The sequence below is a fragment of the Bos javanicus genome, chromosome 1 (genome assembly GCF_032452875.1).
Source record: "Bos javanicus breed banteng chromosome 1, ARS-OSU_banteng_1.0, whole genome shotgun sequence".
In the NCBI taxonomy this organism is placed as follows: domain Eukaryota; kingdom Metazoa; phylum Chordata; class Mammalia; order Artiodactyla; family Bovidae; genus Bos; species Bos javanicus.
The window spans coordinates 143,676,620-143,701,640 of NC_083868.1; the positions used below are offsets into that span (position 1 = coordinate 143,676,620).

Consider the following 25,021-nt stretch of genomic DNA (forward strand, 5'->3'; position numbering starts at 1 on the left):
GCTGAGCTGTGCGTCTTGTCTAGGTTTCCGCGTCCCGAGCTGGGCAGGACGCGGAGTGGAGGTGGTCCAGCCTGCCCCCTTCCGGCGTCCCGGGCCACTCAGGGCCCCCAGACCCTCTCTCCTGTGTTGGCGTCTAGGTGCCCACACTGCAGACAGGATGACAGTGATGGGTCTTGAAATGAGAGGTGTTTGGGTTCGCAGAGTAGGGGGGAGCTGGCCCTGAAAGCTGCCCAGGGCCGGGGGGAATAGAATCCCCTGCCCGGCGACCCTCATCCCTAGGCCTGGCTCAGCGCCCTGCCTGTGCTGGTCTGCTGTGCACACCATGGGCGTGTGACCCGAGGACAGGGTGAAGGGCTGACATGGACGGACAGAAGAAGCACAAAGGAGTCCAGTGGCTGCGAGGTGATGACTCCCAGGGCCTCAGGCCCGGGTGGGGGTCATGGGGAGGGCGTTAGTAAAGGGTTTGGTTCTGGCCGTTAGCCTTAGGATTTAGAGTATGTGTAATATCCAGGAAAGAAAGGGTCCCTGTCTTTTTGGGGCAGGGTGGGGCTGTGCTGGGAGCTGTCTGGACAGGACTGGCCTATCAGAAAGGTCCAGCTGCCCCTCAGTGGGCGCTGGGCCTCTGCCACCCCTGGGGGCTGACTCTGCAGGTGCAGGCCAGCCCTGCCTCATGGGGGCCCAGCGTGGAGCCTCAGTAGGAGTGGCTGGTGAACAGGTGTGTGGGGAGAGGAGCCTCACTGGGAAGTGCCAGGGCAGAGCCTGGTCTGTAAATTCAGGGAAGCATGGGAGGTCAGGTGAGGTTGAGCCCTGGGGAGGTAGGAAGGAGAAACTGACACCCAGCAAAGGCCCAAGCTCAGAGAGCTGCACTTTGACAGCAGGAGCTGCAGCAAAGCAAGGGAGGGGGAGACAGCCTCAGGTCCACCCTCCTCAGTCTGAGTGAGCAATTTTTCCTTTCTGTTGTGCTGCAGACCCCCCTGTAGAATAGACAGGGCAAGAGGAGTGGGAAGTGTTGAAAGTGTTAAAGAGTTAGAAAAAACGGTTTCTAAAAAGACTGACAAAAAAGGCCTAATCTTTTGATAGCTAAAAGCAAAATCTTTTACTATACTTAATTTTCTGACATGGGTAACACTGAATCAAATGAAAGACAGCTCTTTATAGGAGTAATTTTACAGTTATTAAGTAAAAGAGGAATCAAAGTTAAAAAATCTACCATTCAATCATTTTTTACATTTGTACAAGACCACTGCCCTTGGTTTCTACAACAGGGCACTGTTAACCTAGATATCTGGGAAAAAGTAGGGAAACAGCTAAGAGCTTATTGTGTTCAGCACGGCTTGGAGAAAATCCCTACTTACACCCTTCCTCTGTGGAATATGATTAGAGATGCTTTAGATCCAGCTCATGAATTTAAAAAGGTACCTACCTGTTAAAGAGAAAAGTAAAGTTGGAAAAGTACCTGTTAAACAAAAAAGCGAATCTACCTGTTATAAAGAAAAGTGAAAATGAAGAGGCTATACCTAGCTATTGGCAGCTAAACGAATGGCTAGCCACTATGACTGCCAATGAACATGTAAAAGATAGGGATGAAAGGAAAGATCAGACCTCCCCTCAAGATGAGAAAGATTTAGAGGAAACAGCAGCTCGATGCCATTCTGATGAGGATTGGTCTTTTTTAGCTAAAGATGCTCCTAAAAGTTTAAGAAAAACATCCCTAATCAGACCATCCGCTCCTAGGAGCTTGAGGGAAACATCCCCGATCACACCGTCCGTAAGATTTAGTCACCAAACAGTTAAAGGATCTCCGGAACAGGAGAGGACAAATAGGGGACGCTCCCATCCCCCCATGCCTCCTCCTTCATGTGGGGGTTAAGGGTCTCCGCTAGGAGTTTCCTGGAAAAGGGTTTTCTCTAGTCCCAAGGATGAATTTGATCCTCACCTTGAGGCTTCTTTTCTAGTCCCCTCTGCAGTTTAGATAGGGTAAAGAGGGTACAAAATAAATAAAAATCTTCTCTAAAATTAAAAAAAAAAATGAGTTTCTCTGCATCTAAGAATAGACAAATGTTTATTGGCTCTGTGAAATATGATTAGAAATGTCCTGGACCCTTGTCATGAGGCTGTTAAATAGCCTATGGGAGAGGCTATAGCGGTGGATGGTGGTGAGTCTCCACTTTCTGCACAGATCATAATTTCTGCTATTGAAAAAAAAAAAAAAGAGAGGGAGAAAGTGCTTTACCTCTTGAGGAAGGAGAGGGCTTACAGGACGCTGCGGCCGAGCGCCCTGGCGAGCTCCCTCCCTCTCTGCGCAAACCTTTAAAAAACTTATCCACCACTTTCTGATTTAAGGTGATCGCCACCGCCTCCGTTTGTGCCTCCCAGGGCCCAGGAATTCCCCACTTTGCCCCCAAACCCTCCCAAAGCGTTGCCTAAGCCTGAGGAAGATAAAAAGTTTTTTGAACAGTGGAGCTTTTAAAGCAGACTGCGTGCACAATATGCAGAGCGTGCTCCTTAGAGAAAACCCCTTCGGTGAGACCCTTCGGGGGGTCTCACCCAGGCTAGGAGAAAAGCGGAACCGGCAAGGGCATTTAGCAACAATATTAACCCCTGACATGCCGCTTACTCCAATTCCAATGGGAGTGGCTGGCCCCCTACCTGAGGACATTGTAAGATTTGTCCTGGGGCGTAGCTCGCTTTCTTTTCAAAAAAGAAAAAAAAAAAGAAAAGAAATTTCGGTGGTGCATGGTGTAGTAGATTCTGATTATATTCGAAAAATTAAAGTCTTGATCTCACCGCCTACCAAAACTGTACAAATTAATAAAGGTCAAAGAGTAACACAGCTTTTGCTTTTACCTTATTATCAGACAAGAAAAAACTTGACTTCTCAAGCTAAGAGCCACAATGCATTTAGATCTAGTGGTCTAGCCTTTTGGGTACAGGAAATTACAGCTCCAAGGCCTTTAAAAGATCTTTTAATTCAAGGGAATAAAATGTCAGGGCTGAGTTACAAGCAGTTATTTAGGCTTTTCAACATTTAGGAGACCATACCTTTAATCTTTTGACTGACTCCAGATATATTGTAGGGTTGTTTCCTCATATTGAAACTGCTAATATTCCAAAAAATAAAACTACTATCTTCTCCTTGTTATCTGATTTACAAAAGGAGATTAAACACAGAGATAAAAAATATATTGTGGGACATATTAGAGCCCATTCCAACTTGCCCGGCCGATGCCTACAGCTGCTCCCTGGTTCATCTTGTTTAAACCCTCAATATAATGTTTGCTCCTTTGTGGTGGTGTTGTGAACAATGTATGCTCTCATCTTGTTTAAATCCTCAATATAATGTTTGCTCCTTTGTAATGTTACAACGTCCACCTTATCTTATGATGTAACCACTTATTGAGTTATGCTCTTGCTGTATTACAACAACTGCAGGATTTAATGCAAACACGACGGTTTGTGGGCTTACTTATCTTGGGAATAGCAGCTTTGATAAGTGCAATTACTTCTGTTACTGTGGCAGCAATATCATTGACTCAACAAGTACATACTGCTCAATATGTTGATTCTATGTCCAAAAATGTTTCTTTAGCATTGGCAACACAGGAAGCTATAGACAGAAAATTAGAAATGAGGGTAGATGCCCTAGAGGAAGCAGTAATACATATTGGGACTGAATTGCAGGCTTTAAAAGTGAAAATGGCATTGTCCTGTCATGCTGACTACCGGTGGATATGTGTAACACCCCCGAAACTAAATGAGACAGATTTTGACTGGGAAAAGATTAAAAACCATATTTCAGATATCTGGAACAGCTCTGACATTGCCTGGGCTTCTAAGACCCACTCGAGAAGGCGTCTAAGGTGGGGCACCTTCCGCTATTCGAGAGGGTGCCTGCGGCCTCCATGGTCAAAGCTAACCTGGTGTCACGGGTCATATTGATTTTCCGCGTAAACCAAGCTACTCAGCTTCTTTTCTCCACTGAATTTTCCTACTGAGCTATCCTCATTCTATTATTCTTTGTATCTTTGATGAATAAATAAATAAATAGTCGCGGATGCCGTCTCCCCTTCGAATACCCTGGATCAGCCGGGGCTGGACCCCGGCAATCTTGAGTGAAGGTGTGTCTGTGGGGTTTCTCCATTGTAACGTTACTAATTTTCCCATTAACCAATAAGTCCTTTGAGGCTATAAGAATATCATGTTGGTCATCACCCTTTTGCCACTGATTGATATCCATGGGTGGTTCTTGCCTGCGAAGCATAGCAGATTTTGGAAAGTGTCCTAAAGAAGGATAATTTGGTATGTAGAATTGTCAAGGAAAATTCAGCTGACAAGAAGAAAAAAGAGAATTTTATTTGAGCCAAATTGAGGACTATAAGCCAGGAAAAAGTCTTATAGAAAATTCTGAAGACTCTTCTGGCTGTTAGAAGTCAAAGGCATGGTCATATACATTTTTGAGACAAAGAACCATCCATCAAAATGACATACTGGCATTTTAGATACAGTTCACCAAGAATACATAGTCCAGGCAGCAAAGCCAACAGCCAGTCACCATGACCCCCTACGAAGTTGGGAAAGAATGCTATTCTTCTAAGAAGTCACATTGCCAGTGTCAGAAAACAAAACAAAACAAAAATGATCTTTATGATTGAACAGGCATTCCCACCTTTGAGGAGGTCTGGTTAATGTATAATTTGGATGCACTTGGCCATCAAAGGCAGAAGGAGGCCTGAATGGACAGAATTTTATGCTTCATTTTCTCATCCTGCCTTAAAATATAAATTTCATTTCATCTGAACAAAGACATGCATTTTTTAGTTCCACTGAATATGCAAGAAATCCTTCATCAGCTGTCAGCATCTAGTAGCTGTATACACTGTCAAGTATGTTGAGTTGTACCAAAAGTTCATTTAGCTTTTTCCGTAACATCTTAGGGGAAAACCCAATTGAACTCTTTGGCCAACCCAATATTTTTAAAGTATATGTTGCTCCATTTCATTATATTATTTTGGTGAAATTCTGTGTTGGAAGTTCACTGAATGTCTATTAAAATTGCCCTTTTCTTTGGGTTTTGTTGTCCCTTTCCTCTTTTGGCTTTTCCCAGAGCACTGTCCTCTCTGGAGTGCAAGGATTTGTTACTTTACTGCCTGGCATCTCTGCTGAGTCCTGGCTGGTGAGGCAGGGATCTTGTCCTGCTCAACAGTGCCACTGCTGGTGAAAAACTTAAATAGCTTTTTCAAACAGAAAAAGCTGGATGAATAGGGCAATGAACACTTGTATTCCTCCCCTGGAGTCAATCCTTGTTACCATTTTGCTGTATCTGCTTGTGTACTACATGTATGTGATCATTTATCCATTTATTGATATCACGACATTTAACTCTCACCGAACACGTCACCGTTATTTCCTAAAAGTTGAGACATTCTTCTCCACCATGTGCTGGCAAACTATAATCACTGGGCCTAATCCTGGCCCATCACTTGTTTTTGTAAATAAATTTTTATTAGAGTCGCATCCATTCATTTACATGTTGCCTGTAGCTGCTTTAGGCACCAAAGGAGCAATTGTTTTGGCCCACAAAGATGGAAATATTGACTACCCTGCCTGTGCAGAAAAGCATTAATATAAGGCCTGACTGCTATCCTTAGGGAGTCCAGCAAATGAGTTTGACCCTTAGCTGGGAACCTGGATTTGGGGATTTTCCTCATCGCCCTTAAAACTCAACATTCAAAAACTTAAGGTCATGGCCTCCAGGCCCATCACGTCATGGCAGATAGATGGGGAAAAAGTGGAAGTAAAGCAGATTTTATTTTCTTAGGCTCCAAAATCACCGAAGATGGTCACTATGGTACTGAATAGTGTGTGGGTCGGGCTGCTCACCGCTCAAAAGCCAATACACAGGCCAGGTTGGTGGAAAGGAGAGTTTGCTTTATTTCAAATGTTGACAACTGTCTTGGGGGTAGGGTGGCAGACATTTGTCCAAAGGCCAACTGCTACCCCCTGAAAAGCAGGGGTTGAGAGGTTTTATAGACAGAGTTGGGGTGGAGAGCTTACATGCAGAAAGAGCACAGTCATCTTCAAATTGGTCGTCAGTGGTCTGACCAGCATCATCTTGGTTGTTTTAGGTGCAGTTAATCTTCAGTTCCAGGGTCCATTTGTTCCCATTTCTTTGCAGCCAGTTCTCAGACATGTGGCAGCTCATGTCCTGGGTACAGCCTGGTCATCATGTACTTAACTTTTTCACCTGGTGTTTTGGTATCTACACGACAGCTCACAGGATATGATTCAGAATGTTATCTATAGCCCTTGAGAAAGAACTACAGGTCCATGACTATGCTTAACAACTACACTATTATTACTTAGTCTCCTTAGACTGTTTTTCTTTGTTTTCACATGTTCTCATTTCTCTGATTAAACTTATTCTTTGACTAAAGTTTTCCACATACAAAAGGCAGGCAGAAGACATGGAGGGCAGGCAGGGGGCAAGGACCACAGGGCCCTGCTCTGTTTCAACTGCAACCAGGAAATTAAAAGACGCTTGCTCCTTGGAAGTAAAACTATGACAAACATACACAGTGTATTAAAAAGCAGAGACATCATTTTGCTGACATATGTCTGTATAGTCAGAACTATGGTTTTTCCCGTAGTCATGTATGCATGTGAGAGTTGGGCCATAAAGAAGGCTGAGCACTGAAGAGTTGATGCTTTTGAATTGTGGTGCTGGAGAAGACTCTTGTCTTGGACTCCCTTGGACTGCAAGGAGATCAAATCAGTCAATCCTAAAGGAAATCAATCCTGAATATTCCTTGGAAGGACTGATGCTGAAAGTGAAGCTCTAGTCCTTTGGCCACCTGATGCAAACAGCCAACTCACTGGAAAAGACCCTGATACTGGGAAAGGCTGAGGGTAGGAGGAGAAGGGGGAGATAGAGGATAATATGGTTGGATGGCATCCAACTCAATAGACATGAGTCTGAGCTAACTCCGGATGATAGTGAAGGACAGGGAAGCCTGGCATGCTGCTCTCCATGAGGTCGCAAAAAGTCAGACTCTACTTAGTGAGTGAACAACAACAACCCCATCACCCTAATTGTGATAAGAGTGACTCATGGGCCTAAGGCGTTTGGGCCAACAACACAGCAGGTGCTGAACATCTGCTCTCCCTGTGGGAGTCTGGAATTTGGGTGTGTCTGGTAGAGGGTGCTGTGACCAGCTCATAATAACAACTCTGGGCTTTTTGTTTTAACTTTTTAGCAGTGTTTCAGGTCATTCGGGAGACCAGGGATCTCTGCAGTGGAAGTGGACACTGTTGACTACTGGACCACCAGGGAAGTCCCCTAAAAGCTCCAGACTCTGACCTCTAACAAGCTCCTTCTGACATTCAATGTGTTGTCATAGCTGTTTGCTGGGAAGTTAGGGGAACACGTGCTCTTTAAACCTTTCCCTGTGCTTTGAATCCTTTTGCCATAATAAATCACAGCCAAGAGCCTTCCTAGTGAATCAATGAATCTGGGGATCCTGGGTCCCCCTGACATATGACCCTTACTGAAAAAGGCTACTGAGGGGCGCTGTCCCGGAACAGGTTCGCGACTGCCTCCCCCTGCTCTGTGTGCCGCCTCCGCCTTTCTGTGTTCCAGGCTGGTCGCAGACCTACAGGGTGAACGAGGTCAGTGCAGCGTGCCCCAAGGGTGAGGGTGCTGTAGCCGGGGGCCCGCCAGGGCAGCAGGCCACTGCAGGTGTAGGTGATACTCGCGCAAACCCCGCTGTGACTACCCTCCCCTGGCATCATGGCGTTTTCTGATGCCCCTGGCCTGAACCAACATTCACTGGGGGCTTTCTATAATTCCACCACTCCTCTGTCAGTGCTCGCTGGCATTCTTTGCTAAAGAAGAGCCTTCCCTCAGCAGCCAAGGGTGAGCTACAGCACCTCTCCGCCTCCCAAAAGGCGGGCAAATGCTAGCCTCCTTTTACTTGTCGGTAAATCCTGAAAGATGATGCTGTGAAAGTGCTGCACTCAATATGCCAGCAAATTTGGAAAACTCAGTAGTGGCCACAGGACTGGAAAAGGTCAGTTTTCATTCCAATCCCAAGGAAAGGCAATGCCAAAGAATGCTCAGACTACCGCACAATTGCACTCATCTCACACGCTAATAAAGTAATGCTTAAAATTCTCCAAGCCAGGCTTCAGCAATACGTGAACCATGAACTTGCAGATGTTCAAGCTGGTTTTAGAAAAGGCAGAGGAACCAGAGATCAAATTGCCAACATCTGCTGGGTCATTGAAAAAGCAAGAGATTTCCAGAAAAACATCTATTTCTGCTTTATTGACTATGCCAAAGCCTTTGACTGTGTGAATCACAATCAACTGTGGGAAATTCTTAAAGAGATGGGAATATCAGACCACCTGACCTGCCTCTTGAGAAACCTGTATGCAGATCAGGAAGCAACAGTTAGAACTGCACATGGAGCGACAGACTGGTTCCAAATAGGAAAAGGAGAACATCAAGGCTGTATATTGTCACCCTGCTTATTTAACTTCTATGCAGAGTACATCATGAGAAACGCTGGACTGGAAGAAACACAAGCTGGAATCAAGATTGCCGGGAGAAATATCAATAACCTCAGATATGCAGATGACACCACCCTTATGGCAGAAAGTGAAGAAGAACTAAAGAGCCTCTCGATGAAAGTGAAAGAGGAGAGTGGAAAAGTTGGCTTAAAGCTCAACATTCAGAAAACGAAGATCATGGCATCTGGTCCCATCACTTCATGGCAAATAGATGGGGAAACAGTAGAAACAGTGGCTGACTTTATTTTTGGGGGCTCCAAAATCACTGCAGATGGTGACTGCAGCCATGAAATTAAAAGACGCTTACTCCTTGGAAGGAAAGTTATAACCAACCTAGACAGCATATTCAAAAGCAGAGACATTACTTTGCCAACAAAGGTCCATCTAGTCAAGGCTGTGGTTTTTCCAGTGGTCATGTATGGATGTGAGAGTTGGACTATAAAGAAAACTGAGTGCTGAAGAATTGATGCATTTGAACTGTGGTGTTGGACAAGACTCTTGAGAGTCCCTCGAACTGCAAGGAGATCCAACCAGTCCATCCTAAAGGAGATCAGTCCTGGGCGTTCGTTGGAAGGACTGACGTTGAAGCTGAAACTCCAATACTTTGGCCACCTGATGCGAAGAGCTGACTCATTTGAAAAGACCTTGATGCTGGGAAAGATTGAGGGCAGGAGGAGAAGGGGACGACAGAGGATGAGATGGTTGGATGGCATCACCAACTCAGTGGACATGGGTTTGGGTGGACTCCGGGAGTTGGTGATGGACAGGGAGGCCTGGCGTGCTGCGGTTCATGGAGTCGCAAAGAGTCGGACACGACTGAGCGACTGAACTGAACTGAGAATGAATGGGGAGAAGGCAATGGCAACCCACTCCAGTACCCTTGCCTGGAAAATCCCATGGACGGAGGAGCCTGGTAGGCTGCAGTCTATGAGGTCCCTACGAGTTGGACACGACTGAGGGACTTCACTTTCACTTTACAGTTTCATGCATTGGAGAAGGAAATGGCAACCTAGTCCATTGTTCTCGCCTGGAGAATCCCAGGGACGGGGAAGCCTGGTGGGCTGCGTCTATGGGGTCGCACAGAGTCGTACGCGACTTAGCAGCAGCAGCAGCAGCAGCAGCAGCAGCAGCAGCAGAATGAATGGAGCCAGAGCCCCACGCACTTGTCATTACGGGGCCTTGCCACTAGGAGACAGAGGCGTGCGACCCGGGAGAATTTGGCGCAGACATGTGACGTCACGCCGAGTGCTGGAGAGGCTGGCGCGGGCCTGTGACGTCACGCAACGCGCCCAGGCATAGCGGCGGGGTAACTGGTATCGTGGGGTCTCGGCAGGGTCGCCATGGGTCCGCGAGTAAAACTCCCGCCCGAAATCCAGCTGGCGCAGCGGCTGGCGGGGAACGAGCAGGTGACCCGGGACCGGGCGGTGAGGAAGCTCCGGAAATACATCGTCGCCAGAACTCAGCGGGCCGAAGGTTGGCGCGGGGTTGGCGGGATGTGGGCGGGGGGCGTCTCGCGGACCAGGCCGGGCTGGGGGCGCGGGGGCCCGGATTGGGGGCCGGTGGTCCGAGTGAGCTGACTTTCCAACCGTGTGGAGCCTCCACGTGGTCCGCCCGGCCGGGCCGTGGCGATGCTTCCGCCTACCCCACCGCTCGCGCTCCCGCCTGTTCGAACGCTTGGCCCTGATCCCCTAATCCACGCTGACTGATTTGAAGGTGCGCGGTGTTCTCGGCCGCTATATGTCCCTCTGCGGAGGGCCACCCCCCGCCCCAGCCAAGCCCCTAATCTATTTCCAGTTCAGACTTGCCTACTCTGGGAGCAGGATCCTGTCAACCCGTATATCCCGCTACCCCTGCTCCCCACTGTTGGGCACCATGTTTTTTCTCTCAGAGCGGCGTTTGTCGCTGTTGGTAGTGTTTTCTTGTGTAATTGTTGGATTGTCGTCTGAGTTTCATGCAGCATACAGCTGTCAGAAATCACGCTCCTTAGTGGTTCTCAGAATGTGGCTCCATCAGCAACTTCAGCATCACCTGGACATTTGCTAGACATGTAAATTTGTGAGTCCCATCCAAGCCCTGCTGAATCAGAAGCTCTGGCAGATGGGCTGTGTATGTGCTTAGTCTTGTCAGCCATCTTCTACTCTTTGTGACCCTATGGGCCATAGCCCACCAGGCTCCTCTCTCCATGGGATTCTCCAGACAAGAATACTGGAGTGGGTTGCCATTTCCTCCTCCAGGGGATCTTACCAACAGGGATGGAGCCCATGTCTCTTATGTCTCCTGCATTGGCAGGCAAGTTCTTTATCACTCATGCCACCTGGGAAGTCCAGCAATCTTTAAAGACACCCTCCAGGTGATGCCATCCTATTAATAAAGTCTGAGAACCACTGCTCTGAAACTGCCAGCACATAGTTAAGAGCTCAGTCTATACTTGTTGGCTGATTTTATGTATCTGTCTTCATCAGTCAGTTTATATATTCGTCATTCAGTTCAGTTGCTCAGTTGTGTCTGACTCTTTGTAACCCCATGGCCAACTCCCAGAGCTTGCTCAAACTCATGTCCATCGAGTCAATGATGCCATCCAACCATCTCATCCTCTGTCGTCCCCTTCTCCTGCCTTCAATCTTTCACAACATCAGGGTCTTTTGCAATGAGTCAGTTCTTCTAATCAGGTGGTCAAAGTATTGGAGCTTCAGCTTCAGCATGAGTCCTTCCAATAAATATTCAGGACTGATTTCCTTTAGGATTGATTCGTTTGATCTTCTTGCAATCCAAGGGACTCTCAGAGTCTTCTCCAACACCACAGTTCAAAAGCATCAATTCTTTGGTGCTCAGCTTCTTCACGGTCCAACTCTCACATCTGTACATGACTACTGGAAAAACCATAGCTTTGATTAGACGGATGTTTGTCGGCAAAGTAATGTCTCTGATTTTTAATATGCTGTCTAGTTTTGTCATAACGAGCCTGAATGAGGAAATGTGTAACTTTAAAATTTGAAAAGTGTGCAAAGCCCGGGTGTAACACTGGGTGACCTGTGGCCAACAGGTTCCCATGCGTAGCCACCATCCAGCCCAAGAAACTGTGACTCATTCAATTTTGAATCTGAAAAATGGAGCACAGTCTCTGATACTTGGAGATTCTCGGTAAACATTTATTGAATGAATCAAAGAACAGTTACCTGCAGGAGACCCTGCAGCCACTGGCCCAGCAGGTTCTGGGTTGGGAGGATTGGTTGAGAGCGAGGGCCAGGCGCCTGTACAGTAAGAGGACTTTGGTCTGATTCAGGCAGTCACAGTTCTCTGGCTGTTCTGGCACTGAAAGATGGTGTTCCTTTAGTCTGAATGGTCCTGTTTCTGGCGCAGGTGGTTTCACTCATGATGAGCTGCTGAAGGTGTGGAAAGGGCTGTTCTATTGCATGTGGATGCAGGACAAGCCACTGCTGCAGGTGAGCGCCCAGGAGGCTACAGAAGGCACCGGGGCCACAGTATCAGTGGGAGGGTGGACGAGCATGTTGTCAGCCCTCATTTTGCTCCAGCAGACGTACTGAGCGCAGTTTTATAGCTTTGATGCTATTTTTCCTTAAGGCCTGGAGGGCCATGGCCTTGGGTTAGGGAGGGTCTCACACTTGGTGAGTTGGGCACCATAGCGATGCTGGTGAATGCCAGGGTACATTGTGGCTGAAAATTGGGTTTTCTGGCTTTTTTTAGCCGGGGGTGGGAGCGGTTGTGGGCTCTTAGTACCCTGATCAGGACCAGGGATTGAACCCATTGTCCTGCAGAGGAAGCTTAGCATCCTAACCACTGGACCACTGGAGAAGTCCCTGGGTTGCCTGTTTTGTGTTTGTCAGAGATGATGAGCTGAGTGCAAAAATGCTGGAAACCAGGGGACAGCATCCAAGTCTTCTGAGACAAGTATTTTTTCCTTTTTTCTAATTGTTTGGCCGCACCAGGTCCTAGTTGCGGCGTGTGGGATCTAGTTCCCTGACCTGGATCAAGCCTGGGCCCCCTGCACTGGGAGCATGGAATGGTCTTAGCCACTGGACCACCAGGGAAGTCCCTAGCCTTTTTTTCTTAATTGTCTTTTATAAAACTAGGCCTTATGTTTTAGAGCAGTTTTAGTTTCACAGCAACACGAGAGGAGAAGGTACTGCGATTTCTCACCTGCCACCTCCCCCCGTACTCAACACCCCCACGGGAGTGGGCCCTTTCTCACAATCCATGGACCCACCCAGCACATCATCAGCACCCAGAGTCCGTGAGGGTTGCCCTGTTGTACAATCCGTGGGTTGAGTACGTGTATCATGGCGCGTGTCCATCGCTGTGTACCTTACAGAGTGGTGTCACTGCCCTCAAGACACGCCTTTCTTGGGGTGTGTCTCAGTGGGAATTGTTCACGCTTCGGAACACCCTGCGTGGTGAGGGTACTTAGTGAAGTTCAGAGGCTACACTGGGGCCCAGTGCACGAGGTGGGCTTGTACACCGAGGCGGCAGGCAGCTGTTAACCTGGGGGTCTCCTCAGCCCCCTCTCAGGTGGCTGTGTGCTCCCAGGCTCCTGCTCCCTTCCCCGCTTTGACTGTCAGTCTCCGTTATTGAGTGTTGGGCTTTGGTCAGGAGGGCAGTCCCTGCCCCTGCTTTTTGTGGGGCTAGATGGGCATGGCCTTCAGGGGAGGCCTCTTCTAGTGGTGTGAGACTTCCAGACCCCAAGCTCGCTGGGCTGCGGGGCCCTGTGGAGCCGGATCGCACGATGAGTGAGGACAGTTAAGTTTCTTCCTGCCGCTGCTTGTCGCACAGAAGCCCATTTGTTCAGGGACTGAGGGCATTTGTCTTGTTTCCTGTGCAGGAGGAACTTGGCCGGACCATTTCCCAGCTTGTCCATGCTTTCCAGACCACAGAGGCACGTAAGTATCCTTGCCACGGTGAGCCCCAGCAGTGAGGCTGGATCCGCAGAGACCCAGCCCCTGAACACGAGGCCTGCGTTCTGAGGCTGGGAGCGAGGGCCCCATCCCGGCCAGTGTTTGCTGGTGCGGGAGAGGCTACTCTGCTTTCCAGCATGTGTTCCTCACTCACCCAGAACAGAGGTCTGGAGCCGTCCGAGATCTGGAGGGCTAATGCCTTCCATTTAGAATCTTGGTGGAAGCTGTGGAGTGTCTGCAGCTGACGGCGTGTGCTCCCTGCAGTGTGTCTTCCTGAGTCTTCTTTGGACCAGCATCAGGGATCCTCAGCCCTGTCGCCTGCCCTTTGGCATCACTTGTGTCTTTAGAAATCCTGATGTGTATGTAGACCCTGGTCCTGTTGAGCCGAGCTGTGGGGATGGGGCCCGTGTGCCAGCATCTGTGACCTCCCTACCCTGCTCCAAGGGCAGCCAAGGCTGGGCGGTCTCCCTGGCCTGGACCTTGGGACCACTGGGACCATTGCTGGTGGTGCCCTGGCTGTGTGGGTAGGTGTAGTTCGGTTATGGTTAAGTAGCCAAAGTCATCAGAAGCAGGGGTTGTGCAGTTACAGACACTACTTTCTTCTCTTGGGAGACTGTCTGTACTGCATGTGAGGAAGTCCATTCTCTGTAAGTTTCACCTTTTAAGAACATGCAGAAACGTTTCCGTGCTCAGCATGAGGGCGGGTACAGAGCGTTCAGTTGGTGACGCTTGAGCGAGGTTATGGACGCAGTTCTGTCCTGCACTGGGCTGTCTGACCAGCCCTCTCTCTGGGGATGCTCTGCAGCAGGCGATAGTGGTGGCCTTCGTGTCCTGAGTCAGGGCATCAGCAGGCCAGGATCCCTTCAGGCCTCTTCTCTGGGAGTGTGGATGGCCGTCTCTTCCTGTGTCCTCACGTGGCCGTCTGGCTGTGCATATCTGTGTCTTGAACCACCAGTGGCCTTTTCTCTTCATCGCCTCTTTAAAGACCTGTCTCCCAAGTATAGTTATATACTGAGGGTTGAGGATTAGGACTTTGGGGACCTGGTTGAACCCACAGCCCCCTGGTCCTGACATACCTGTTATTGGCAGGGTTTTGTGTTTGATCAGGTCAGTGGATCCAGTGGGGTAAGTGGTGGGGTGGGGTGTAGGTGATGGGGCAGGGGCAGTGGCAGTGCTTGCGTGGGGAGGTGCGGCCTGGGCAGCACCTCTCCTGCCAGGCCTCACCTTCTCTTTACGCTTGATGTTCAGAGGATGTGGCTATGGTTCAGGCTTGTGGCTGGGCTGTACTTTTCTTTCTGAGGTTCCTGAAAGTCCCATTTTTAAGGCAGATCTGCAGCACTGCTCTTAGCGCACTTAGGCCGAGGAGCCCCAAGGCCACTGCCGTGGGACCTCCTGACCAGGTTTCTTCATGGTCTCTGCTCTCCCCTGCCCTCCAGAGGTGGCTGCCGCTTCCCCCCAACCCTTCTGGTCTTGTCCCTCCCCCAGAGCACCTGTTCCTTCAGACCTTCTGGCAGACCATGAACCGTGAGTGGCCGGGCATCGACAGGCTGCGTCTGGACAAGTTTTACATGGTGAGGATGTGGCCCGCTCCCCGCAAGGGGCCCCACAGTGCTGGGCTGGGGAACAGCGCTCCGGGAGCCGAGCTCGGCGTCCAGGCACCTGGTCTTGGTGCCCCTGCCCAACAGTGGCGAGGGCAAGGCCCCTGAGGGGTGAGCACCGCGTGGCACAGACCTGTGTGTCTGGAGGCTTCGCTGCCACAGAGGGGCTTCTTCTCATCCTATTTTCACTCTGGGAACATCCATCATAGCCATCAGTCCTGGTGCTACGGTCACTCCCCAGCGTCCATCCTGCTGCTCCTGGGAGGCTGGCATCCCGGCCTGGGGCCCAGCCCCCAGCCACTCTGGAGGGCCCATGGTGCACAGTGGGCACACAGATGGCAGGCAGCGGGGATGTCTGGGCTGGGCTGCTCACGGGGTCTCCTCCTGTGCCACAGCTCATGCGGATGGTCCTACGCGAGGCCCTGACGGTGCTGCAGACGCAGGGATGGGACGAGAGGTGGGTGCTGCAGCCGCCCGTGCTGCTCACACCCATTGCTGGGTGGTCTGTATCCTTCCAGACTGAGGGTCTGTGTTTCCTGGCTCACCTTAGGCCTCCCTAGCAACTGGCAGCTGGGTGGGCTCCTCCAGTAGGGCTGGGCAGGGCTCTGCTGGTCTTAGCTATCCCTCCCCACTAGTCCCTCCTGGAGACAGGTGGGCAGGGCTCCCTGGGCAGATGGGCAGGGCTACTGCTGCCTGGACCTGTCTGTCACCCGCGGCCCTGCGTCCTGGTTCCGCCAGCCAGCAGGTTTCCAAACCTCCAGGGGGCGGTCTGACATCACAACATAAAGTGAGTTTCTGCAGATTCATGTTTTAAAGTTTTTGAAATTAAATTTTTTTAAAAACTTTTTTTTTAATGATAGGGGGGATGTGTGCTCAGTATAAAGAACCCAGAAAAACTTTTTAAAAACATTGAAAAGCAATTTTAATTCCAGCAGACAAGTATTTAAAAAAAATTTTTTTTTTGGCTGTGCTGCATGGGTCGTGGGGCCTCAGTTCCCCAACCAGGGTTTGAACCCCAGTTTGAACCCTGGCCATGGCAGTGAAAGCTGGAATCCACTAGGCCACCAGGAGACTCTGACAGTTACTCTTAAAATATGGTGGTGTTCTGTGTTTGGTACAAAAGGGGTGTGGAGTTGGGTGTGGAATTTATAGAGACTGCTTTTTTATTTTACTGAAAGTGTGTCCAAACATCCCACCTGAGTGTCCTGCCGCCACCAAATTTGGGGAGGGCGGGTGCTAGGGGAAAGGGCTTAGAAACAGCAGATTTTGAATTGATTTGTGTTTAAAAAGTGATGGTAAAGTAATTTATTTTTAAGCATAAGGATAATAAATCTAGGACCCAGATGTCAAAACAGCTGCCAGACTGGAAAGGGCAGCTTACGGCCCGCATCGCTGTAGGACTTTTCCATCTTCTGGATTACAGAGTTCAAGTCTTAGCCCTGGCCTAACCTCCAGCCAATAAAAAATCACCAGGAGTTGGACTGTAGTTACTGGAGCTGTTTTTCTACATTGAGAATGGCTGTGGGTAACTTGACTCCACGTTTAGGGCCAGGCTGCCTCTGGTTTTTAGTGATCTTCATCCTTAAAAATCCTGTGAAGGCCTGAGGCTGGCAGTGTCCCTCATATCAGGATTTAGGGCTCTGCTGTCTTGGTCGAGGGGAGGGGGTGGTGCAGGGTTTGCAGTGGGCTCAGTGGAAGCGATGGTATTACTTGTGTTGACTTGGGGGGTGTTGTTAGGAAGGTAGTTCCATCCTCGTTGCTGGTAATTCAGCCTCAGATCCTTAATGAAGAAGCTGGTAGCCTCCCGTTGCCCTGTGTAAACAGCTAGTTTATCTGCTTTTCTGGCTCTTTTCCATTCTCACACATGTAATAGACTGAGGGTGACATGCGGTAAGTATGTGTGTGTCGTGGCCTGGAGGAGAGGTCTCCGGCCCCGGCCTGGGTCACTTCTGGTCCAGGGACAGCACCCTGGTGTTGCTGGTGTCAGCGGCCCCCGGTGCTGCTGCCTGACTTGCCGCTTCTTCCGCAGACAAACCGAACGGCTGCTGGAGCTGCTAACGACAGAGATCCTGCACCCGGACAGTGAAGCCCCCAACGGGGTGAAGAGCCACTTCATCGAGATCTTCCTGGAGGAGCTGACCAAAGTGGGCGCCCACGAGGTAGGTGGTCGGCAGCTGGGCAGGGCGAGGCGGGCAGTAGCCAGGCTGCTCGGTGCCTGTGGCCTGGGAGCTGAGCCCCAGCCCTCTCCCTGCAGCTGACCGCGGACCAGAACCTCAGGCTCATCGGGCCCTTCTGCACGATCGCTGCCCAGACTCAGGAGTGAGTGCTGTCTCCCACCTGCCTCCTCTGTTCTGTTGAGTCCCTGAGGAGCTGCCCTTGGAAGATGCCATGTGCTCACAACAGTCCAGCGAGGTCCAGAGGCCAGCATGGGGAGGGGCGGGCTCAAGCATGGTCCATCCTGATGGCGGTTGTGTTTCCCCTCAGCTCCCTGGTTTTGCACAACATCGCTCAAGGCATCTTTGAAACAATCGTGGAGCAGGCCCCACTGGCCATTGAAGAGCTCATGAATGAACTGGAGGAGGAGGAGCTGTCAGAGGAGGAGGAGCTGTCGGAGGAGGAGGAGGCGCAGGAGCCGGGCCTGCTGTCCAGAGAGCCCCCTAAAGGTGAGGACCGCACGCCCCAGGGTGACAGCCTGTCCTGGTCCCAGCCTGCGGTGGACCCCCACCTTCCTCTCCTGTCCCACCCCCTTGCTTCTGCTCTTACCCCTGAAGTCTGTTCTCAGTGCGGCAGCTGGGCTGACCTTGGAATAAACACATGTGCCGGTCACTCTCCTGGCGCCCACTCCATGGCCCCCGCCTCCTCACAACTCCCCAGGCTCTGTTCCTGTCTCTGGGTATCCGCCCCGCCCCTGTGGGGTCTCTGCCCTCCGTCACTCCTGCCCTGCCCTGTCCACCGTTTAGAGTGCAGCCTCCCAGTCCCTACCCAGCTTGCTCAATGGGCATTTCCATGGTGGATCACTTTTTGGAATAAATCACTTAAAATTACATAAGTCACTTGCTCATCTTTCTGGCCTGTCTCCCACCACTGGGTGCCCAGCCCCACCCACCAGGGTGGGAGCTGTGTGTCCCTGATGTTGGGAGTGGGGCCCGGTGGATCAAGCTGGACGAGGGAGAGGGTATGAACGAAGAGTAGCAGGCAGCTCGAGTGAGCGTCCCCCTTGGAGGCCGGGCCCGTGGGCCTGCGTCGACAGTGTCCGGTCCAGCCCGTCCACCTTGTGCTAAGTGGGTCCTCGGGGGGCGCCAGCTAGGCTCATGGCCGTGTCCTCGGGGGAACTGTGTGGTGGGTCCTCGTGCCTTTAGGGGTGTGTGTCCTCCACCAGCTTCAGACTTTTCCACCCCGGCGTTTTGTTGTGGAACACACGTGACGTGAGGTCTACCAGCTTAGCCGTGTGTAAGTGCACAGCTCAGTGGCACTAAGTGTGTTCGCATTGTACAGCTGTCATCACTGTCCGTCTCTGGAACTTCTCATCTTCCCAGACCGAAGCTGTCGCCGTGCCTGCCCCTGCCCAGCTCAGCTCCTGGCACCGGCCACCCTGCTGTCAGTCCTGTGAGCCTGCCTGTCGGCGTCTGTGTCTGTAGCAGCGGGCTCTCACAGTCTGTGTCTCTGTGTCTGGCTTAGCTCCCCGAGCCGCGCCGTATCGTGTGTGGGAATGCTTGAGGCTGAGCGATGCAGCATTGAATGTGTAGTCCGTGTTTTGTCCTGCGTTGGTAGGTGGAGTTTGGGGTTGCTTCCGTGTTTCTCTGTTGTGGTTAGTGCTATTATGAATACGGGTGTACGAATATCTGTTTGAGACCCTGCTTTCGATCCTTTTTGGCCTGTGCCCAGAGTGGGATCGCTGGGTCCTCGGGTAAGCCGTGCTTAACTTTCTTTCTAGGAACCGCCACCCTGCTCGCACAGCGGCGGCCTCGTGTGCGTCCCGGGCGGCAGTGCGAGAGGGCTGCGGCCCCCGCGCTCCGTCTCCTGCCGCCTTTGATAGCGGCGCTCCTCCTGAGTGCAGTGCTGTCGCCGGGGTTGCGGTTTCGTTTCCCTAGTGACTGTGGGTGTCAGGCACCTTTTCATGCGCTTGTTGGCTCTTCACGTATTTTTGGAGGAATGTTTACTTAAGGCCTTGGCCCATTTTTTGAGTCATTGTTTTTTCATTGTGTTTTAGGAGGCCTTCATATGTTCTGGCATCTTCCCTAGTAGCTCAGTTGGTAAAAGAATTTGCCTGCAATGCAGGAGACCCTGGAGACGAAATGGCACCCCACTCCAGTACGCTTGCCTGGGGAACCCCATGCACAGAGGCCCTGGCGGGCTGCAGTCCGTGGGATCGCGGAGAGTCGGACGCTTGCTCTTCCCCGTGTTCTGGCTGTAGCTCCTCCCCAGGTTATGATGTGCAGGAGTCTTCTGCTGTACAGGCGGTCTTCTTAACTCTATTCATGGTCCCTTGATGTACAGATTTGAAAGTTCTCATCAAGTCTGGTTGTCTTAATTTTCCATGTTACCTGTGCCTTTAGTCTAAGAAATCGTGGCCAGATCCAGTCTCCTGAGGCTTTTGCCCTATGTTTGCATCTGAGTTTCGCTGTTTTGTTTCTTTCTTTAGGTCTTTGGTCCGTGTTGAGTTAATTTGGTCTAGCTTCTTTCTCTGTGTGTTGATGTCAGGTGTACTGGCACGTTTGTTGAAGGGACCATCCTTTGGCCCCTGGATGGTCCTGTGCCTTGGGGGGAGGTCATTGGATGGCAGGAGCGAGAGTTGATTGCTGCAGCCTCTGAGGCCAACGCCCTTGCTGGCGCCCCTGGCTTTCCCATTGGTCAGCCATCCCCCTCAACACTCTCCAGCCGTCCTGGACGTCCTTCCTGGCCCTCCTTCCCCTCCTCCTTGTCCTCAGTAGCCTGAGTGACCAGCGCAGATGGACCCAGGGGCCCACGGTGGCCCAGGGTCTGCCCACAGCCCTGCTGTTGTCATTCTTTGCCACACGTGCTCGCCCCTCAGGCCAGCTGGTGATCGAAGCTGTCCTCTGTAGGTGGAGACGGCAGGGCCCCAAGTGTCTGGTGTCTGCTCCCTCACCCGAAACGGCTCTCCCTGCTCGCCTCTTAGTCCAGGCCGCCCCGTGGCCGGACAGCCCCCTTCCTCCTCCTCCTGGGGCTCCTGGCCTGCCAATCCTGCCTGAGGTGCCCCCTTGTTTTGTCAGCCCCTCCCGGTTTCACTGGAAGTGATCAGGCCCCACCGCCTCTGGGACGGCTCTGCGGTTCCCTGTCTGTGGAGGCACTGCTGCCCTGGGGCAAGGCCCTCAGCGCTCCTGCCATCCCACTGTGAGCTCCTGAGCCCAGCTGTGGCCCTGGCAGGCAGAGTGCCTGGGCCCCAGGTTGGGCCTGTAGCTCCCGCGGTACTAGGCATGTCTAAGTCCGTGGGGCCCTTCTGTTCTAGGTTCGGTCTGCAGGACTCAGCGCCCCCTGGACCAGCAGGCAGGAGATGACGATGAGGACGGCACCAGCACTGTCCTCCAGGTGTGTGGCTGGGTCTGTGGGCTGAGCTCTCAGCTCTGCACGTCAGGCAGGGCGGCATCTGTCCGCCTGGGACTGGGTGGGAGGCAGGGACCCCGGAGGCTTGACTGTAGAACACAGACTGGTTGAAAGGGGAGTTGGGGACTGGGCCCCGGGAGGCTGAGCCCAGGTTTCCCCGCTCGGCAGTCACCCCGCCTCTGCTCCCGGCCCCTTCGGGTGCTGGGGCCACTGGGGTGGGACGTGCTGAGTGGGGCCCTTCCAGGTCCCCATCGGAGCCTGAGCTCAGCAGACAAGATCGGGGACTTCAGGTGGATTGGACCCGTAGGGGCCTTCCTAGTCAGTGTCAGATGTTGATTACTTGATGAGTTAATAAGATTTTAGATGTCTTGGGCTAAATTCACCAGATTAATTTTGCTTGTTCCATCCTGCTCGTTTTGACGTGGCTCCCGGAGGACTTACAGTTGTGCAGAGGCTCACCATGCGGCCCCTCATGTCCGCTGGGGCCGGCGTCTGCCGGGTGGAGGCGGGTGTGGGGGCACAGCGGGGGCATCGGGCGGCTGAGCGTTGGTCCTCCTGCTTGTTCCCTGTGGGTCTCCTCCTGGGATCCCCTGGGGGCTGACAGCCTCTGCGGCATCTCTCTGTTGAACAGTTTGACTACAAGGCTGTTGCCGACAGACTGTTTGAGATGGCCAGTCGCCAGGACACCCCTCCGCAGAACAGGAAGCGCCTCTACAAAGTGATCCGGAAGTGAGTGCCCTGGCCCTCTGCTCCACCCATCTTCAGAGATGGTTGGGAGGGCCTTCCCTAGGGGCGACCCCTCCTCGTCAGGCGTGTGGTGAGTGACTCTCTCGTCCCTCCAGGTTGCAGGCCCTCGCAGAAGGTGAGCACTGGGCGCCAGGCGCGACGGCATCTCGTCCTCCCAGGAGTGGATCGGGCCATGCGTGCTCACCCCCCGGCACCGGTGGCTGTGGGGAGGCCAGTGGTGCTAATTTCGGGGAGGCTGCTGCGGGCCTGTGCAGCTCTCGTCCTGGTGAAGCCCAGGGGTTCTCAGGGCTGAGTGTGTGGGGTGAGGGGTGGCTGGCCCGAGAACCTGAATTTCTAGCAAGTTCCCTGGGCCGGCCACACTGCTGCCTGTGGTGCAACATACGGCTCCACTTCTTGGTGTGTGGCTGGTGGAGCTGTATGGCTTGTTCTGAAAGACAGCTTCCTAGAAAGCGTAAGATTGAAGATGTAAGTGTTTCCCCCAAACATTTCATTATGAAAATTTTTAAATACGTGCAAAGTCTCAGGGATTCTACAGTGAGTAGTTAGATTCTACTATCAGTGTTTTCTCATCTTTGATTTATCATATGTCTACCCCCACCCCTCAGTCAGAGCATACTTTCTAAATACTCCATGCTGGGGCAGTACTTTCTAGGTGAAGTTACAGAGCACGTGAACATGGGGTTCGTCTGGTGGGTTTTGACTGACATACGCTTGTGTGACCCAAACCCGTCAGTATTCTGAAGGATCTTCTGCCTCTCCCCAGCTAAGTGTACGTGAGGCAGAGCGTAACGCGTTCAGCGCTCCACGTGGGCTCTGCCAGACAGTGTCTGGCAATGCCCTGTGAGCTGCCCTTGGCCGTGTGGGAATCAGACCAGGGCTCCTTGCCCAAAGCTCATGGCTGCGGTGCTCGTGGGGTGCTGGGGGCCGTGGAGGCACGGACCATAAGCACCCTGGCCTGCAGCCTCCTGAGCGCCTGCCTTGGTCCGCAGGCCTCTTCCCTGAACCTGACATCCCAGAAGAAGCATACCGGAATCCGCGGGGCGGGAGGCGGGTGAGAATGAAGAAGCGCTTGTCCGGATCCCAGCTGCAGGACAAGACAGGTAGTCCTGGTGGTGCTGGCTTCGTTACCCGTGTTCTATTCCCCCCCGCTCCCCTGCTCGTGTGACTGCAGCCTGTCTCCCTCTAGACGTGACTCCCTGCCTCCCTCCCCAGCCTGCTGCAAGCCTCCCTGCCCCACCCCCGACTGCCCACGTGTCCTGGAGATGTGGCACCCTGGCCCAGACGCCCTCGCAGTCCTCCCCATTCTCCTTCCCTGCGGCCTGGTCTGGTGCCTCTTCCTGACCCTTTTCCGTCTTTGGTTTGACCTGCTCCACGCCTCCCCTTGCTCCTCTGCAGCATCCTTAGGAACTCCCTTGATTTTAGAGGCTCCCCCCCCCCTCCCCCGTGCTCTCTCCTTCCCACCCTTCTTGCTCCTTTCCCCTGCCCCTTTCCCTCCCTCCTCCCCTCCCTACCAGCTGTACACAGGCCAGTGGCTGGAATGCGACCCGCCCTGTGAAGGGCCTCCATTCACCCCTGCACCAGCCCAGGCCAGTCCTGTCCGGGTCCGTTGGTGCCAGGCTGCTCTGCAGTCTGAACGTCTTATGCACCCACACCAGGCTGGGCCCTGGATGCCACTCACAGCTGTCGCGTTGACTGAGCTCCAGCCCCACCTTCTCAGCAGCCCCCCCGCCCCTGTGCACTGAGCCTGGGCCCCCCCGTCCATCTCGTCTTCGCCCACGTCCCTCTCTCCCGGTCCTGTCCTCACTCTGGTCGTCCTAAAGGCCCACTTCCCGGCCAGTCTCCGTAGGTTGTGTGCCCACCTGGTGGCTGTGGACCTCCCAGTCTCACTGATGCAGGCCCCTGGGTGGCTGACTCAGGTCCATTCCCAGCGCCGTCATGCTGAACACTGTGTCCCTGCCACCCGGGCCCAGCACCCCAGACAATCTCAGGAGTCAGAGCCGACCTTCTTGATGCTTCATTCATTCAGCCTTGTGTTTCAGGGAGACATGCAAAGGAGGCCTTACATTCAGACTCGAGCCCAGGATCCACGAGGAGGCGGCGGCGGCAGAGAGCAGGCGGTGACCCCCCTGTGCCCCGGGAGCGGCCTGGGGGCCAGGGCGGGAGAGGGGCCCCCAGGAGGCAGCGGCGGCCTCGGGTGGGGGCCAAAGCAAAGATAGCCAGTTGCCAGGAGCCAAAGGTGAAAAGGAAGCGGACCCCAGAGGGCCAGAAGTGACATCTCCCAGGCCCCCTGGGAAAATGAGGGGACAAGACAGTTGGGCCGGGTCCCCAAGACTCCAGAAACTGACTGCTCCCCAACTTACTGTGTCAAGAGGCAGCCGAGGCCAGGACTCACGGGGTCAGGCCCTCACTTGGTGCCCACGTTCCAGAAACACTGCGGCTGTGCTGACCTCAGCCAGGCCTGCAAAACCTGGGACTGGAGGCCCCCACAGACACCCTCCTTGGGCAGAAGACTGGCCACTCGGCTGGTGTCGATAAATAAATGTGCCACGTGGTGCCTACACGCCGGTCCTGCCCTGGTGTGGTTTCACGGGATGTCCAGTCGCATGGCCTGGCAGGTGCCCGGCGGTTTTGGTGGTGTGCCCCCAGAGCCTGTGTGCATCTTCCTCAGACCCTGGAGACGATGCCAAGTGTTAACAGTGTCGTCTGCACGTGTACTTCATCAGCTCGGGGTGAGAGCTGACAGTGCTGTGTGCTTTGCGCCAACCTTGTCACGTGGGTGGGAGGGTCAGCTCCCCACCCACCCCTTCTCTGTGACCTGGAGGCAGAGCTGGGCCTGAGGTCCCACGGGCATCTGCCCACCAGGCCCCCTGCTCCTTTCCCCTGGGGTTCAGCTCCTGGCCCGAGCCCTGACTAGACAGGAAATAGAAACAGGATGCAGTGCAGTATGGGCTCGGGGGGGCTTCCAGGTGGAGCTGTGCCCGCAGCAGAGGGCTGCCTGGGTTTCAGATGGGTGTCTCCAGCCGGGCTGGCCTCTGCCGGGCTGAGGTGTGAGGCTGAGCCCAGCGAGAGGCCCAGCTTCGGGAGAGCCCGTTGAGGCTGGAGCTGAACTTCAGTTTACAAAGCCCAGCTGTGTACAGGCTCGTGCCCCCAGGAGGAGGTCCCCAGGGGTCCCCTTCCAGTCCATGTCGGGGCAGGCGGTGGGGAGATTGGAGGGGAGGGGAGTGTTAAGTCCCCAAGTTCATGGTGCTTCTCTCCCCTGTTGACAGAAGTAGTCAACAGTCTGTGATAGGAATAGAAGAGTTTTATCTGAGCCAGACTGAGGACTGGAACCCAGAGGACAGCCTCTCAGAGGGCTGAGGCGCTGCCCCAGAGAAGCAAGGTTTTCAGCACAATTTGTTTTTTGGCTGCCCCACCTGGCCTGCAGGGTCTTCCCCGACCAGGAACTGAACCTGTGCCCTGTGTGTTGGGAGCTCAGAGTCCTAACCACCGGACCACCAGGGAAGTCTTCCGCACAGGTTTATGTCTTGTCAGAACAAAAAGTACCAAGTCAGGGACACTTTCCTTCACGGTTTCAGAACCAGGCCCACAGGTGCACAGTGAGTCAGCAGGGCCTTGGCACCTGGGCAGGAGTCTTAG

At 52.9% G+C, this 25,021-nt stretch overlaps 1 protein-coding gene across 3 annotated transcripts; it reads left to right on the forward strand.

Annotated features, from left to right (window-relative positions):
- On the forward strand, positions 1 to 23,945 carry RRP1 (ribosomal RNA processing 1). 3 transcript variants are annotated; one of them, XM_061422866.1, is made up of 13 exons: positions 1 to 402; positions 11,929 to 12,011; positions 13,406 to 13,463; positions 14,964 to 15,049; positions 15,472 to 15,533; positions 17,106 to 17,235; positions 17,331 to 17,395; positions 17,561 to 17,739; positions 20,544 to 20,623; positions 21,270 to 21,367; positions 21,481 to 21,500; positions 22,375 to 22,485; positions 23,425 to 23,945. In XM_061422866.1, exons 1-13 carry the CDS (start codon positions 360 to 362, stop codon positions 23,655 to 23,657), a joined length of 1,248 nt encoding a protein of 415 aa, XP_061278850.1. In that variant the 5' UTR covers positions 1 to 359; the 3' UTR covers positions 23,658 to 23,945. The 3 variants fall into 3 exon arrangements, with proteins under 3 accessions (XP_061278850.1, XP_061278841.1, XP_061278859.1); XM_061422857.1 differs by lacking the exon at positions 1 to 402 and adding an exon at positions 9,818 to 10,041; XM_061422875.1 differs by lacking the exon at positions 1 to 402 and having other exon boundaries at positions 14,915 to 15,049.
- The last annotated feature ends 1,076 nt before the right edge of the window (positions 23,946 to 25,021 follow it).